Source organism: Rattus norvegicus, chromosome 5, assembly GCF_036323735.1.
Source record: "Rattus norvegicus strain BN/NHsdMcwi chromosome 5, GRCr8, whole genome shotgun sequence".
NCBI classification, from domain to species: domain Eukaryota; kingdom Metazoa; phylum Chordata; class Mammalia; order Rodentia; family Muridae; genus Rattus; species Rattus norvegicus.
The window spans coordinates 13,927,583-13,944,720 of record NC_086023.1 but is presented as its reverse complement, the minus strand read 5'-3'; the positions used below and the strand labels follow the sequence as shown (position 1 = coordinate 13,944,720).

The 17,138-nt window shown below is 38.9% G+C and overlaps 1 protein-coding gene across 41 annotated transcripts in view; it reads left to right on the top strand.

Moving 5' to 3' along the window:
• Nucleotides 1–17,138, top strand: part of Cspp1 (centrosome and spindle pole associated protein 1) — a 115,228-nt gene that overhangs the window by 30,579 nt on the left and 67,511 nt on the right. For 17 of the 41 annotated variants that reach the window (XR_005504467.2, XR_010066406.1, XR_005504468.2 and 14 more), the window contains exons 4-8: nucleotides 5,834–5,937; nucleotides 7,100–7,123; nucleotides 11,321–11,401; nucleotides 12,451–12,549; nucleotides 13,325–13,740. Coding sequence is in view for 36 of the 41 variants with exons in the window: in XM_039110193.1 (XP_038966121.1) it covers nucleotides 5,834–5,937; nucleotides 7,100–7,123; nucleotides 11,321–11,401; nucleotides 12,451–12,549; nucleotides 13,325–13,740 (724 nt within the window). In the remaining 5 variants the exon portion in view is untranslated. Of the gene's footprint in view, nucleotides 1–5,833; nucleotides 5,938–7,099; nucleotides 7,124–11,320; nucleotides 11,402–12,450; nucleotides 12,550–13,324; nucleotides 13,741–17,138 lie in introns of those variants that run through there. The other 24 variants (XM_063287886.1, XM_039110201.2, XM_006237777.5 and 21 more) reach the window with 8 other exon arrangements.

Sequence of the window (17,138 nt, the reverse complement as noted above, 5' to 3'; positions counted from 1 at the left end):
CAGCTTATAGTAGATTTACTAATAATATAGGAAGTATTCTGTATGGTTACTTACTAAGACAGTGTTACACATAGTATTTGAATTAGCAGTGGAAACCAAATCTACTTTCCTTTTGCATATTGGGGATAGGATCAGGGCTTTGTGCCTGGTAAGCCAGTTCTCTGTTACTGAGTTAAATCCTTAAACTTCTTTACTTTTGGGGCTGGGGATTTAGCTCAGTGGTAGAGCGCTTACCTAGGAAGCACAAGGCCCTGGGTTCGGTCCCCAGCTCCGAAAAAAAGAATAAAAAAAAAAACCCAAAAAAAACAAAAAACTTCTTTACTTTTTCTCCTAAAGTTGCCCAGACTGGGCTCTGGTTCAGTCTGTTCTAGTTCAGGCAAGCCTTAAACTTACAGTCTTCAATCTGCTTCAGTTTTGGAGTAGTCGCTTTGTAAAGATGAAATGCTCTTAATAAAGTTGAACTTTTAATAGGGTCAGTAATTGATAAATGGTCATGTTACAACTGTACCCTACAGTTCTTCCAGAGAGGCCTGCAGATAGAATTAACAGTTGCAATAAGAGACCAGTGAGAGAGACTTCCAGCAACAGCAGGCTGGGAAAGCTGGTCCCAGAGGAAGGTACCACTGGGCAGCACTGTTGTCACTCTCTCCTTGACATCACAGAGCGTCCTTTGTGACCGCGTGTAACAGGACATGAAGCTCACTTGTTGGTTACCATCTTCTCTGCAACTGAGCTGCTAAGAACCAGGAGAGATGACATTCTTGCCCCCCGTCTCATTTCTTCTGCTGCCCAGTCATTCATTTATACATTCATTTTCATACTTATGTTTTTTTTTTTTTTTTTTTTTCTTTTTTTCGGAGCTGGGGACCGAACCCAGGGCCTTGCGGTTGCTAGGCAAGCGCTCTACCACTGAGCTAAATCCCCAACCCCCATACTTATGTTTTTTAAAGACAGGATCTTGTGTCCTAGATGGGCCCTGGGCTCCCCATTCAGATGATAGTGACCTTAAACTTCTGGTCTCCTGCCTTCATCTCCAGAGTGCTGGCATTACGTGTGTGCTACCACACCTGGTCCATTTGTACATTTATTTTATGTTGGGTGTAAAAAAGTTGAGTACTGCATGTCTTTGTTTTCGTCGATCTTATCCTTTAGTTCCATGTGCCTACTCCTGTCTGAACGAGAGAGATGGGATGCAGTTTGGAAGGTGTCATAATGAAACCATTATTTTGTTTGAAATAAGAGGGAATGTTTTAGGTTGCTTTTGTATGGATTGTCCCTGCCTGCTAAACTCTTAATCACCAAGGAATTAAATAGACCAGATATTTTTCTCAAGAGAAGGTCACAGTGTTATAGTGGAAAGTAACTTTAGTGTTTTATAAGACAGTAGGCATGCATTTATACATAAATAACCTTGGCTTTTCATCCTGACTTCAGTGATGTAAAACAAAAACAGATGACATTTGCATGTGTCCATAATGCCTTGAGTTGTAAGGAATAAAATAAACAGGAGTACTTTCATGACATTATAAATTCAACTATTTTTCTGTTGCACATAGAGTATCAAATTCTCATTAACTCGTTATATTTATTTATTTTTCTTTGGATTGGGGGACAGGGTTTTATGTGCCTTGGGCGGGCCTCAGTGTCTTTGTAGCCAAAGATGATTGTAACTTTCTGGTTTTCTTGCCTCTGCCTCCACGTTCTGGGTTACAGCTGTGGAATAGCACACTGTGGTTTTTCTTTTTTTTTTTTTTTTTAATGTAGTACTAAGGATTGAACCTAGGGTTTTGTGTATGCTGGGCAAACATCTGACCAATTAAGCTACATCTCTACCCTTAGAAACCTTTTCATTTCCCTGAAGATTGAAAGACTATGTCTGCTTGTTTACATGCATACACCACGTGTGCAGGCCAGAGGACAACTTTTGGGAGGGAGTCAGTTTCTCCTTCCGCTGCATGGGCCTGGGGAATTAAATTCAGGTTGTCAGGTTTGCTGTCTTGAGTATGGTTACGTAGTCAATCTCACTGCCCAGAGAGGATGAATTTTAAATATTACAGTTATACAATTTAAAACTGTGAGTTCTCTATAAGAATTCAAATTTAAAACCCTGAGATTTCACCTCACACCAGTGAGAATGGCTAAAATCAAAAACTCAGGTGACAGCAAATGCTGGTGAGGATGTGGAGAAAGAGGAACACTCCTCCATTGTTAGTGGAATTGCAGACTGGTACAACCATTCTGGAAATCAGTCTGGAGGTTGCTCAGAAAATTGGACATTGAACTACCTGAGGACCCAGCTATACCTCTCTTGGGCATATACCCAAAAGATGCCCCAACATATAACAAAGACACATGCTCCACTATGTTCATAGCAGCCTTATTTATAATAGCCAGAAGCTGGAAAGAACCCTGATGCCCTTCAACAGAGGAATGGATACAGAAAATGTGGTACATCTACACAATGGAATATTACTCAGTTATCCAAAACAATGACTTCATGAAATTCATAGGCAAATGGATGGAACTGGAAAATATCATCCTGAATGAGTTAACCTAATCACAGAAAAACACACATGGTATGCACTCATTGATAAGTGGCTATTAGCCCAAATGCTTGAATTGCCCTAGATGCACAGAACAAATGAAACTCAAGAAGGATGACCAAAATGCGAAGGCTTCACTCCTTCTTTAAAAGGGGAACAAGAAAACCCTTGACAGGGAATAGGGAGGCAAAGTTTAGAACAGAAGCAGAAGGAACACCCATTCAGAGCCTGCCCCACACGTGGTCCATACATATACAGCCATCCAATTAGATAAGATGGATGAAGCAAAGAAGTGCAGGCTGACAGGAACCGGATGTAGATCTCTCCTGAGAGACACACCCAGAATACAGCAAATACATAGGCAAATGCCAGCAGCAATCCACTGAACTGAGAACGGGACCCCAGTTGAAGGAATCAGAGAAAGGACTGGAAGAGCTTGAAGGGTCTTGAAACCCCATATGAACAACAATGCCAAGCAACCAGAGCTTCCAGGGACTAAGCCACTACCCAAAGACTATACATGGACTGACCCTGGGCTCCAACTGCATAGGTAGCAATGAATAGCCTAGTAAGAGCACCAGTGGAAGGGGAAGCCCTTGGTCCTGCCAAGACTGACCCCCTCCCAGTGAATGTGATTGTTGAGGGGAGGGTGATAAATGGGGGGAGGATGGGGAGGGGAAGACCATATAGAAGGGGAGAGGGAGGGGTTGGGGGATGTTGGCCCAGAAACCGGGAAGGGGAATAATAATTGAAATGTAAATAAGAAATATTCAAGTTAATAAAGATAAAAAAAATGGAAAAAAAAACCCCAAAACCAAAAAAACCCCAAAAAACAAAAACAACAACCACAACAACAACAAAAAAGAATTCAAATTTAAAAAATTGCCATCCATTTACAGTTTCTTTGAGGGATGATGAAGTGTGTAAGTGGATATGTGCATATGTAGTACCACTGAACTGTATCTTTAAAGGAGTTAAAAGATATTTAAAACAGCAAATTTCAAGCCAGCATTGTGGTGCATACCTGTAGAGACATTGGAGGAAAGACGGTTGTGTTCAAGCCAGTCCTTTGTTACAGAGTGAGTTAATGCCAGCCAGGCTCTGTGAGATCCCATCTTAAAAAGGAAAAGTGATAAAATAAAACTGGGAATATTATTTTATTTTACTTTTTGTTTTTTTGATATAGGGACTCACCATGTACTTCTGGCTGTCCTGGAACTTACTGTGTAGACCAGGCTGGTCTCAAACTCATAGAAACCCTCTTGCTTCTACTTTCCAAATGCTGGAATTAAAGACATGCTCCACCATGCCTGGTGTTTTGTTTGTTTTTGTAAATGTCAAGTCTTATATTCTATATATTTTGTCATATACAAAAGCTAACCATTGAATGAAGTTAGAATTGATGGATGAAATTTTTTGGGACTGCCATCCTAAGTAACTCCTGACCTCAATAAGCATTTATAACAATATTCCTTTTTTATTGGATTTTTTTATTTAAATTTCAAATGTTAACCCCTTTCCCCCACCCACCCCTTCCTGCTCCCCGCCCTGACATTCCCCTACACTGGGGGGGGTCCAGCCTTGGCAGGACCAAGGGCTTCTCCTCCCTTTGGTGCCCAATAAGGCCATCCTGTGCTACATATGCATCTGGAGCCATGGGTCTGTCCTTAAGTACTCTTTGGATGGTGGTTTAGTCCCTGCGAGCTCTGGTTGGTTGATATTGTTCATCTTATGGGGCTGCAAACCCCTTCAGCTCCTTCATTCCTTTCTCTAACTCCTCCAACAGGGACCCTGTTCTCAGTTCACTGGTTGGCTGCTTGCATCCACCTCTGTATATGTCAGGCTCTGGTAGAGCTTCTCAGGAGGCAGCTATATCAGGCTCCTGTCAGCATGCACTTCTTAGCATCAGCAATAGTGTCTGGGTTTGATGGCTGTATTTATATTGATTGGACTCCCAGGTAGGGCAGGTCCTGAATAACCATTCCTTCAGTTTCTGCTCCAAACTTTGCCTCCATATCTCCCCCTATGAATATTTTTGTTCCCCTTCTAAGAAAGACTGAAGCATCTGCACTTTGGTTGTCCTTCTTGAGCTTCACGTGGTCTGTGAATTGTATCTTGGGTAATCTGAACTTTTAGTCTAATATCCACTTATCAATGAGTGTATACCATGTCTGTTTTTCTGTGATTGGGTTACCTCACTCAGGATGATATTTTCCAGTTCCCTCCATCTGCCTATGAATTTCATAAAGTCATTGTTTTTGATAGCTGAGTAATATTCCATTGTGTAGATGTACCACATTTTCTGTATCCATTCCTCTGTTGAAGGGCATCTGGGTTCTTTCCAGCTTCTGGCTATTACAAATAAGTCTGCTATGAACATAGTGGAGCATGTGTCTTTGTTGTATGTTTGGGCATCTTTTGGGTATATGCCCAAGAGAGGTATAGCTGGGTCCTCAGGTAGTTCAATGTCCAATTTTCTGAGGAACCTACAGACTGATTTCCAGAGTGGTTGTACCAGTTTGCAATCCCACCAACAATGGAGGAGTGTTCCTCTTTCTCCACATCCTCGCCAGCATCTGCTGTCACCTGAGTTTTTGATTTTAGCCATTCTCACTGGTATGAGGTGGATTCTCAGGATTGTTTTGATTTGCATTTCCCTGATGACTAAGGATAAAAATATTCTTGATTGCTAAAGATGACATATTATTATTCTTAGCTGACTAAAAAAAATATAAAAAGTAATTTGTTTTTTTAGAAATTAAACTAAAATTAAATGAAGCAAATTATATTTCTTACATTAATTTCGCTGTCTTCTGGACAACAAGATAGCTAGGCTGGTGATGTAGCCCAGTAGGTAGAATGCTTCACAACTGCCTATTTTCATTATCCTCAGCAACATTTAAACTGGTTCACTTGGGAGATGGAGGGAGGAGAATCAGAAGTTCAGGTCCAGTTTGGGCTAGAAGAGCAATTAAACAGCATGCTAAATGATAATTTACAGAAGGGAAATTATATACACTTGTATACATTGTTACATATACAGTAACCTAACATTAATGTGTGTACATAAGCTCTCTGAAGGAGACACAAGATACAATGTTCTGGCGGGGGACAGGCTGGCTTGGGGTCAGAGGTGGGAGTAATATTTACCACTACTTCTGTGTATTCCCACTGAAGCATTCAGAACATGAAACCTGATTCCATTCCTCATGTGCTTTGTTATAGGAGGGAGAACTTCACTGACATTGATTTGAAAGGGAATCTGTGACTTAAGCTGTCTTCTTTTTTAGGTATTGATTATGGGTTAAGTTTACCACTTGGAGAAGATTATGAACAGAAGAAACATAAATTAAAAGAAGAATTGAGACAAGATTATAGACGCTATCTTACTCAGGTAAATTGTTTTGATAATGAGTTGTATTTTGTCTGTTTGAATTTATTCCTAAAATTTACTTTTGGGAAGTGTTGATGTCTGGCCAACTAGTGGAAAATAATTAATTCTTGGTGGAAAAATGTGAAAACATGGGTTGTGGAATAAGAGACTCTTCCTGGAGCAGCAAGGCCCCGGGCTTAGTCTCCAGCACAGGAGGGTGTTTTACTAGGGAAGTAGATTTTAATATTCAGTGAGATGAGCCGCTGGTAAGCAGGGTTGTTTCTATAAAGCAATCTTTGTCTACAGAAGCATATCCACTCTTCCCCACAGTGTATTAAAGGCTTTTACATAGTAATTGGTTTTTCTTTTGATAAGTGTATAAATGCGCTGTTAACAGTTTTATTAACTACAATGTTTAGTCATGTTTTTTTCATCACTGTGACAAAGTGTCTGAGAAGAACAGTGTGAGAGAAAAGACTTTAGAGGTGCAGTCTGGGGTCAGCTGTGGGCCTGTGGCAGGAGCATGCTGCTGAACAAAGAAAGTCATGGCACATAGCAAGGGTCTGGAGATAAGAAACAGCCCCTCAGGGCTGGAGAGATGGCTCAGCGGTTAAGAGCACTGACTGCTCTTCCAGAGGTCCTGAGTTCACTTCCCAGCAACCACATGGTGGCTCACAACCATCTGTAGTGAGATCTGATGCCCTCTTCTGGTCTGAAGACAGCTACGGTGTACTTACAAATAAATAAATCTTAAAAAAAAAAAAAAAAAAAGAAACAGCCCCTCAGTGATGTGTCCCCTTCCTCCAACCATGCTGACCAGTCAGTTTCCAAGGTGAGACCTTGCAGAGTGTCACACCAGCGGCAGGAGCCTTTGGGACATGTCCTATTCAGATCTCAGCAGCACTGACAGCTTTGCTCTATGGTTTAATGTTTTATTTAGGAGACCTGTTTGCAGTTATCAAACTATCTAATAACTATAGGTTTATCGTATGTTGTATAGTGTAGTTTCCCTTATAGGTATAAAAATACTTTAAGCAGTCATGTTTCTGTTCATCCACAATACTCTTGGCTTTTCCATTGCTTTATACATACTTGTTTCAAAGTGTCTTTGCCTGACTTGTAATTGGAAAGAACAGACTTTACTAAATACGTGTTATCAATGGTTTGTTTCTCTTGACTTTAGGGCATTACACAAGCAAAAAGAAAGGTAGGGTTGCCTGCATGATGTTCTCTTTTAGTTTGTTTTTAAAACGTATGATAGCTCATAATCAGTTGCACTAATGTGATTCCAATCAAGGAGAAGAGCTGCTTCGTCTGTGTTTCAAGGCTTTTGTGGCTCCTCTCTGTGTCTGCGTTTGCCAAGATGGCAGTCCACATATTGCGCTTGAGGTGGCCATGACTTTGATCTCTGCTTTGCATTTATTTTCATTGCTTTCTTATAAATGTCCTCAACTGTTGGGCGCTTGCTTTTTAGCTTGTCTGTTTTCGTTCTACAATTTATACTGCTGACAGTATAAACAGTCAAGTTACTTAAAAATGTCTTGAACTATGTATTATCATGAATTGGATTACTTGATATTTTTGTACCAAGTCAAGCTGATCATATTTGTTAATTTATGTGGGGAAACCGAGCACCAGTTAATACTTTTACAAGCTATTTACAAATAATTCCATACATTTGATCACTCTAACTAATGTTTAAAAATACCAGTAGTTAAATAAAGTATAGATCATATCTGCAAGGGGTTTAGGATTTAGCTGTGGATATATTTCATCAAGATCAGAAAATGTTAACTATAGCAAGATAGCCAAATAAAGCATTACAGAATAGGTAGAATTTGAATATTCCTAAGACAAAATAGGAAAAGCTTTAAAATGCAGAATATAGACTGAGGAGAGATGTGGACTGAATGAGATACTCCAAGCCTTTTTATAGAGGCCCGAGAAGTAGTGATGTGGATGGAGAGAGGACTGGGTGTGGAAAGGCAGTCCATGTGACAGGCTGTGGTGAATGTTGTTCATGGGGGATGGATATCGCTTTACCATAGCCACGTGTACTTGTTCGAGACTCATTAACGTAAACACATCTACATCTTAACTGCACTTGTACTGATTTCCAGTCTGTTGTTTATGATGCCTTCTAGAACGATCCTATGTCTAAGCGATTAAATATTTGTCTCCTTACTAACTTTTGAATAAACATTCTAATTCCTTAGCATGCCACATCGTTCCTGCTCTAGCTTGACTTCCTAGGCTTGTATCTCACACCTGATTGCCCAGTTCTTATTCATATGTGTATGATTAGGAAAAGAAGAATGGGGGTGCTGGACATATTTTGTAACAACATGGTTCAGCTTGTAAGGCTTGACTGGGAAGGTGGTTGGTTCTGAAAGGTGGAAGAATGAAAAGCAGATGGAGGATTAGGAGGAGTGTGAGGTATCAGACACTGAGTCTTGTCTCTGGCAACAGCAAGATAGAAAGGCTAGCTGAAGGTGGAGCATGGCCGACCAGCCCTTCTCAGAAACAGCTGGCTTCCCACTATCAGTCAAAAAGCAATCTGGGCTAAAGATACAGCAGTGTGGCTCAGCGCTCACTTTGCATGCAAAAGGCCCGAGGCCTAAGACCACACAAAAGAAACATTCTGGGCCTTGACCGATGGAACCCTTCGCCTGTTTCTTTAACAGCTTCCCAGCAGGCTTGGGATGATCACTGTGTTGGCAGTCCCACAGCGATGGTTGTAGTCATTTTGAGCTGGATGGATAGTCACGAGCAGGCATGAGAGGAAATTGTCTTCTTAAAAAGAGAAGTGAAAGTGACCAAGGGAGCTCAAATCTTTACATCACCCTGAAGTTGCTTTTGTGATGGGTTATTAAGTGTACAGTTGTAAAGTAGTGATATTTTCTTAAGACCTTTGGGTGATATCTGGGGAGGTAGGAGTTAAAAACAAGAAAAGCACATGGATATGGAGAGGAAGAAAAGCACATAGGCATGGAGAGAAAGCTATGATTTCCCTGGGTCTTGGGGTAGATATGACTTCCAAGTTTGTTCTTGGGTCTCTTATAGTTTCAGACTGATAAATTGTGTGACTACTAATACTGAAAAGCTAAGCTCGGCGGATAGGACTGTAATCCCAGCACTCAGGAGGTGGAGGTTGAGGACCAGGAATTTAAAGCCGTCCTTGGATCCATTGCAGTGTTGAGGCTAGCTTAAGCTACATGAAACCTTGCAAAAAAACAAAAGAAGTTGGTGGGGAGAAGGAATGAACAACACGAACAACAAAAGAATAACACTGGGCGTGCTTGTACACACTTGTAAGCTTAGCACTAGGAAAACGGAGGCAGGAGGATTTTTGTAGGCTTGAGGTCAGCCTGAAGTACAGTAGGAAACTGTTTCAAAAACAAAACACTGAGCCTGCAGTGGTGGGACACACTTTAATCCAGCACTCAGGAGGCAGAGGGATGTAGAGCTCTGAGTATGAGGCCAGCTTGGTCTACAGAGCAAGTTCCCGGTCAGCCAGGGCTACACAGAGAAACCCTGTCTCAATACACAAACAAACAAAACAGTGCAAAAGCTTCAAGTTAACCATTGCTAGGAAGAACCGCTAAAGAACACACACCTCTAGTTTTAGAGTGAAGGATGGTGGGTGTTCTTATTGAGCAGAGGGAACAGTTTTTTTTTTTTTTTTTTTTTTTTTTTGGTTCTTTTTTTTTTTCGGAGCTGGGGACCGAACCCAGGGCCTTGCGCTTCCTAGGTAAGCGCTCTACCACTGAGCTAAATCCCCAGCCCCAGGGAACAGTTTTTAAATTGAGTCAGTAAACTTAATTTCATTTGTTCATAAGCTCTTTCTTGAATCTTAAACTTTTCTATCTGGCTGTCTACTTGCTGTTTTCACTTTGAAATAGTACTTACCTGTTGCATGTTAAAAACATCATAGAGCAGTCCAACAAGGAACTCATGAGTACTGCTTTCATTCTTTTACTATAGAAGCTTGCACTTTCTATAGCTTGCTTTTTATTTACTCAGTAACTTAGGTTGATTACAGCAAATATGACCTGATGGATCCCTAGTGTATGATAGAGTTATAGTCCACTGAACTCAAGTCAGGGTAGGGGCAGGGGTCAGGGATTAGGGGGTCAAGGAGGCAGGGGGCAGGGAGCAGGGGACAGGGGCAGAGGCTTTTCTATGAAATGATTAGGTGTATAGGGTACTTCAACATGGTAGTGAGCAGAGTTAGAATCCAACCAGTCCTTATTAGTTTCTTTTAACAGAGAAGCTTGTTAGAGTCTCATACTAACTTTCAGATAAGTTTTTGTAACTTTAGATTTATTGAGACTTTATTAGTTTCTTGATTTATTGTATACAGTCCACTTATTTCCATAGACAGTCAGTCTGTTATCAAACGTGCCATGATTCTAACAAAATGCTACTCTAGAGACAGTGTATTATCTTGCCATTATTTGTCTTGTTATTGAAGTACTAGAGGGACACAAGCTTATCTTGTTTTCTTGACATTTAAAGTCATAACTAGAAAGCATTAAATGGTCAATAGTTGTTTAATGATTTCATGCATGCAAGAAATTAGGTAGGCCAGCACCTACTGGTTTGGCTTTTATGCTGTAGTACTGTAGATGATGTCGCCCATTTTAGAGGTGGAGAGACCAAAGCAGAGAAACTAAGTGACTTATTTAGCATTTTTGTCTAAGTAGTCAAAGATTTTTTTTCATTTGCTTTATTTAAAGTGTTCAAAGAGACTTTATATTTTGAATCCTTTTTGATCCTTTGTGTGTAGGACAGGTGCTATTCTCACTTTATAGAAGAATGTGTATCAGAGAGGTTGACTGACTTGGTCATGCTGTGTGACTGTATGTGTGGATGTTAGTTGTAGAAGCTTGAGTTTTAGGTCTTTGACGCCCACGCTGATGCTCAGGATGCTCTAATGAATGCTTAGTGGACATGAGTGGAAGACCCACAAGCAACATCATTCAAAGTTTAGTTTTGGGATTCTGTGCGTATATTTATTGAGATAACTATAACAAACATCAAAACAAAACACTCCAGGCATTCATAAAGATACTGGTGAAGAAGTTAAAAGAATGAAGAATACATACTTAGAGGAATATGAATTGGAAAAGATCAAACCTTTCCATGCTTTAATCACCTTGATTCAAGAGATAGGCATGTGTTTCAAATCTAAGTTAAAGCTTGAATCTCTTTTTCAGGGAGTTGATTTGAAGAGTCGTTTTCCTAGTCACTTTTGTGTGTTTTCTAGACCTCTAGTCTCTGAATCCACCTCCATTCCAACCTTCTGTGTGTTACGGAGTGGGTTAGAATGTAGAATGTAAAGAAATTTTGAAACATAGAAAGTCAATTAGCTAATGTATATTTTTAATGTGCATATATACAGAAGAATTTCCTATCTACTGGTGAAACAGACCCATCTACTCTGGGAGTTTCTCTTCCTATTGGTGATCGGTTATCTGCCAAGGTAGGTAGACAGGAGTAAGAGTTTCCCGGGGCTGCAGAATCATGAGAGAATATACCTTTCATGACATTATTTCTCCTCACTTGAGTATAACCTTTTAAAGAGTTAGGGAATTTCTAGTTGAGTTAATCTTTTTTTTTTTTTTTTTGTTGTTCTTTTTTTCGGAGCTGGGGACCGAACCCAGGGCCTTGCACTTCCTAGGCAAGCGCTCTACCACTGAGCTAAATCCCCAACCCCTAGTTGAGTTAATCTTAATTTAAACATTCATGATACAATGTGATAGATTTCTTTAATGTGATGATTCTTTTCTGTATTCTATTTATTCAAATATTCAGTTTATTATCTCAACATTGATATGTGAGCCACAAAGTCTGTGTGATACAGTTATCAGTGACGTATGTGGGTGTGAAAGGGTAGACATGCTGGGCCAACTGTGTTTCTCTCCCTCCACTGATTGTCTAGGAGATGGTGGCAGCATTAACTAGTATGTAAGACACAGTGGACAGTTACTAAGTTTCAAAATGCAGACCTAATTTACTCTTTTAGCTTGTGTTGTTTCAGTGAAATTGAACATATTAGGATTTAAGAAAATGTCCCAATGCAATATATTTGAACAGAACAGTTCTATTACAGTATTTTAGTTTGTGTATATAATTTTTTGTCAGTTTGTATTTAATAGCCTTTCTTTAACTTGGGAATAAAATAGTACTAAGTATTTTGGTGGTCTGGGGGAGTTACAGGAGGGAGATGACACTGCGAAGCACCAGGAAAACAGAATCAGGATGGTTTATAACTGGAGTAGCTGCAGTCTGTTATCGACTTCCTGTGTTAATGAGTCAGACAGCACATATTCACGTGTATTTGCTATGGCAGCGGAGACTTGGAGAGCTACAGTGTTGCTCTGGTCCCTTTTTGTGCTCTTCAGTGACTCCTTGTCCTTAAAATCATCAGGAGAGCTAAGAGCTCTGATGTGCATGCCTCTGCTTTCGTAGACAGGCTTCCCTCCTCCCCGGAGCTGAAGTTAACATTGCCTTTCAATTGGTTTTATAAAGGAAAGGTTGAAACTTGAACGCAACCGAGAATACAATCAATTTCTCAGGGGTAAGGAAGAATCCACAGAAAAAGTCAGACAGGTAGAAAGGAATATTGAGGTATGTTTTATTTTTATAAAGTGATTTTTAATTTCACCTGCATGAGTGGGCTGCCGGGGGGTGGTGGTGGTGGTGGTGGTGGGGGTGGTGGTGGTGGTGGTGGTGGTAGTTGTGGTCATGTTTGCTCCACTTTCCTTGACTTCGTTTTTATCTTAAGTGATTTTTAAATTTTGACAGTTTCTAGGCGTTAGAAATTATATAATTTTTTTCATGTATAGAATAACTGAAAGATGAAGTCCTGTTTAAAAACTTAGTTTTTAAATCATTTTTAAAAATATGTCATTTCCTCTCTCCTGTCTCCTCCCTTAACTCTTTCCATGTTGCTCCCTATTCCCTTCAAATATATGGTTATTTTTCTTTGTTATTGTTACATATGTATGATGCATAAATATAGAACTATAAACTTGTGGAGTTCATTTAACGTTGCTTATATATATATATATGTATATATATATATATACATATATATATATATGTATATATATATGATTTAAGGGCCTTGATTAAAGGCTGACATAGCATCATTTAACACACATGCATGTAATATATTATATACATAATTTTAGGTAAATATAAGTTAATATGATTCCCTATGGCTTTTTTTAAAAAAAGAATCTTTTATTTTCTCTTTCTTTAATGACCTTAGATTAAATATGAAAGTTGAGATATACGTTAATGCATTTTAAGGATTATTATAAGATTCCTATGTAATCAAGACTTTAGTTAAACTTTGTATGGTAGTGTCTCTTTAAGCTTTGTTTCCTTTTTAATTCAGCAGGCTAAGAGTCAAAGGAATAAAAACCCTGTTAGTCAAGGTAAATCTGATCTGCCTTCACAAGCACTGACTTCATACGCACATTCAGAGGGACCTGCACATGAAGAGCTTCTAAACCAAAGACAGCGGGAGGAGGGCCGATACCGACAGCTAGATGATGGAATTGAATTAAGGACTAGAAGACCGCTTAAACAAACAAATGAAGAAATAGGCATTTCTGGTACAAGCCACCAAAGCTTTTCCAGCAAGACAGCTGCTCCAGAGAGAAGAGCTTGCAGGTTTAACGAGGAGCGTGTGCTTGACAAACAGTACTGTAGAGCTGACCGTGATCCTGACATAAGTGAAGACATGGACGACAGGTTTAGATTTGAAAGTGATTTTGATCGAAAATTTTTGAGAGTATATACAAATGACAGGTATTTAAACCTTCATTTTCTTTCTTTCTTTAATATTGCTGTTAGTTTTATAGTTGCATTAGAGAAAAGCAGTTTTATTTGATTTGCCATATTTAATTTAGTTATACTGTCTGTTTTGTGAAACACCATTATTTTATGTGTCATTGAAGGGAGATAAAGAAAACACTCAGAATGAGGACCCTAGGCAAAGCTAGAAAGTGGAAAGTGTACACCCCTAATCTCAAGGTGAATGGACGCGTTCTCACAGAGGGGAATTCCTGTCTCAGCCCTAACCACATAGGAGAGTAAGAAAGAATCAGAATCTTGCATGTGAATTTGAATTCTAAAGCAGCAATAGATTTAGATTCACAGTCTGGATTCCTACTGTCAGTGGCTTCCAAAGAAATCCCAAGGTAAGAACTCAGGCTGTCCTGGCTTAGAGCTTCCCAGACTGCTGACAGGGAGAAAGCCCACCCCTCTCTGTGAGTCAGTGAAAGTTAGGCTGATGGGCATCCTGGGTTTAGATGTTACAATGTGTGGGAAAGGGACATTGTAACCCAGATGAAATGCAGTCCTGTTTTTACTGTTTGTACATACTAGGTATCTTCATCAATGTGTTTTAAGTGGACTTATGTAATTGAAATGACATTAACTTTTCAGAGTCAGATTTCCAAGTGTTTTCCACTTCCTTTAATTACTGATTTTGTGATATTGTTTGGAACTTCTTAACTATAGGCCACTGTTTTCATTTACTGGATTATATAACTTGGCATGTGTTTCCTATTAGCTATAGAAATAATACAGAGCCTATGTTTGTCATTGACCTGTTAACTTGAAGGATTACTTGTACATTTTGGGGCCTGTTTTGTTTAATAGTCTGAATATTTAATTTTTTAGTATTTTAGAAAATATTCTCAGGAATTAATGCGGTATTCTCAGTATTTTGATTACTAACAACAATACAAAACTAGCATCTGTCTTTATTCTGTATCGTACATAGTTTAGATAATTTGAATTCAGATTTAATAACAAGAATTAGAAGTGTGGATTGTGTGCTGTGGTTTCTTTGAGCTGAAGCTAACTATTTGTACTTCAGAAAATGCTCAAAATCTTTTAATATCTTAGATTTAAAGTTTATTAAATGACCTCTCAGTTCTCAGTTTGGGAACCGCAGGTACTCCCGGAATCTTGATGTCTTTTTTGTACCTGAGAACTTTGTAGAACTTTTATTTCTTCTTTATGAATATAATGAAAACATAACTTTAGGTTTGGAATTTTATGAGACTGTGACAATTGATGCCTTGCTCTTCACATATGAAAACAAACCAATTAGTTCTGTTCTAATCATTTGAGGACTGCATGATTACCTTACGTGTCGATCTCACAGGCGGAATGACCTTTCCCTATGAACTTCTTTAAATAGTAGTTTTAGATTACTAAAGGTTGCGTTCTTACTTGTGATCTCAATTCTGAACACTATTTCTTCAAACCAGAAGGCTGCATTTTGTTAATGTATCAGCTGCCATAGCTCCGTGTTTGGCTGTTTCTCATGTTTCTTGGTAATATGGCTTATATATCCACCCCTTCTCATTGAAAAAAAAGAACTCACATCGGTCACTCCATAGGTTATATGTAATGGGCTATAGTTGTTAGTAAAAGAAATAATCCTATTTATTTTCTGAGATTTCCTTGTTCCTGCATTTTTTAAAGTTAAGTTTTTGATCAATTTTACTTTTATAGTGATGCTTTATTTTTTTTTATAATTTTGGTATCTTTCTAATTATCTTACGACTTCCTAACATACCTGATGTATAATGAATGGTACACTTTTTTCTTATATTAAAGATAGGACGGGTTGGGGATTTGGCTCAGTGGTAGAGTGCTTGCCTAGCAAGCGCAAGGCCCTGGGTTCGATCCCCAGCTCCGAAAAAAAAAGAAAAGAAAAGAAAAAAAAAAAAGATAGGGCAATGAAAGCTCTCCAGAAGTGTTTCTTTTTTCCTGAAGTCATACCATGAATTGATCAGTGTTCTTAAGTAGTTGACAAAGTGAGTCACTGTGACTCACAATTTGTACTCTGTGTGTTCGTGTGTATTATTGATGTGTGTATACTAATGAGGAAAATGGGTGTAGGAGCTTTCCGAAGTTGAATATAAATAGGTTTTTTAATGATACTTCGAATTACAGATTCTTAAAATGTAGTCTGTGCTAGTGTTTAATATTTATTAACTGAGTAGTAGACATTCATATATTATCTTTTAATGTTTTACTTTAATATTAACTAGTCAAAGAAGTTTTCAATATTGGAAATACTGTTTTGCAGTTTCTGTGTGATTAATGCGATTAACGTTTCCATTCTGTTTAAATTAGTTGCATATTTATAATTAATAGATATTTAGTAAAATCCTGAAATAGTTCTTTCTCTGAAGCTTGACTCTGTATGAATCACATAGATTAAGGGGCTGTTTAATGTACTGTGTTCCCTTAGATTTAAAATGTCAGGCACAAATGAGAAATGTCTAATTAGAAGCTATCCATTGGTGTTTGCTTCTCACTTTGTATCTTTAATTTTTCTTCAGAAGCATCGTTTTAGTAATTTTAAAAAATTCATTTTTTTAAAATTATGTGTATATATGTGTTTCTGCCTAATTTTATGTGTATAGTGTTTGTGTGCAGTGAACTGGTGGAGGTCAGAGGATTTCAGATTCCCCAGAGCTGCAGTTTCAGGCCATTGTTAGCCATTTCATATGGTTCTGGAAACTGAACCAGGGTTTTCCGCAAGAGCGTTATGTGCTCTTATTGCCGAACCATCTCTCCAGCCCCATTTAAACAGATTTTTTTTTTTTCACATTAAAGATACTAGAAAATACTAACTACAGAACTAGGAAGAGCTGGAAATAATGGGTTAATGCTGCTCACAGGTAGTGTCTCAGAAAGCCTAAGAACAGAGCTCAGTAGCCAGTTACATCACTGTGAGCATGGATGCGTGGAAACTCAGAGCCCAATAGCAAGGTACACACCACTCATGTGCGCGGCTGCATGGAAACCCTTGCAGCGCACACTGCAAACTCACCTACTTGGGTACATGGAAACTTACACATCTTTTTTAAATTGTCTATAATTTTTTTGAGAAAGGCTCTTAGCACATGTTAACCCAAGACTAAGTATAGCTCAGCCTGCCCTCTAACTCAGGACAGCATTTGGCCACAGCTTCTGAAGCGCTGGGACTGCAGGTAGCAGCTACCAGACCCAAAGAAAGATCTTCTTGATATGGAAGCAAACTGATGTAAGAGCCACTCTTAAGGATTTGGTAGTTTCTGTTCTTTTCTAAAATTATACTTAATTTTTTAAAAAAAATTGGGGTTTCATTTAGTGCACTGGTAGAGGTCAGAGGTCAACCATTTGCCATAAAGTTTCTTCTG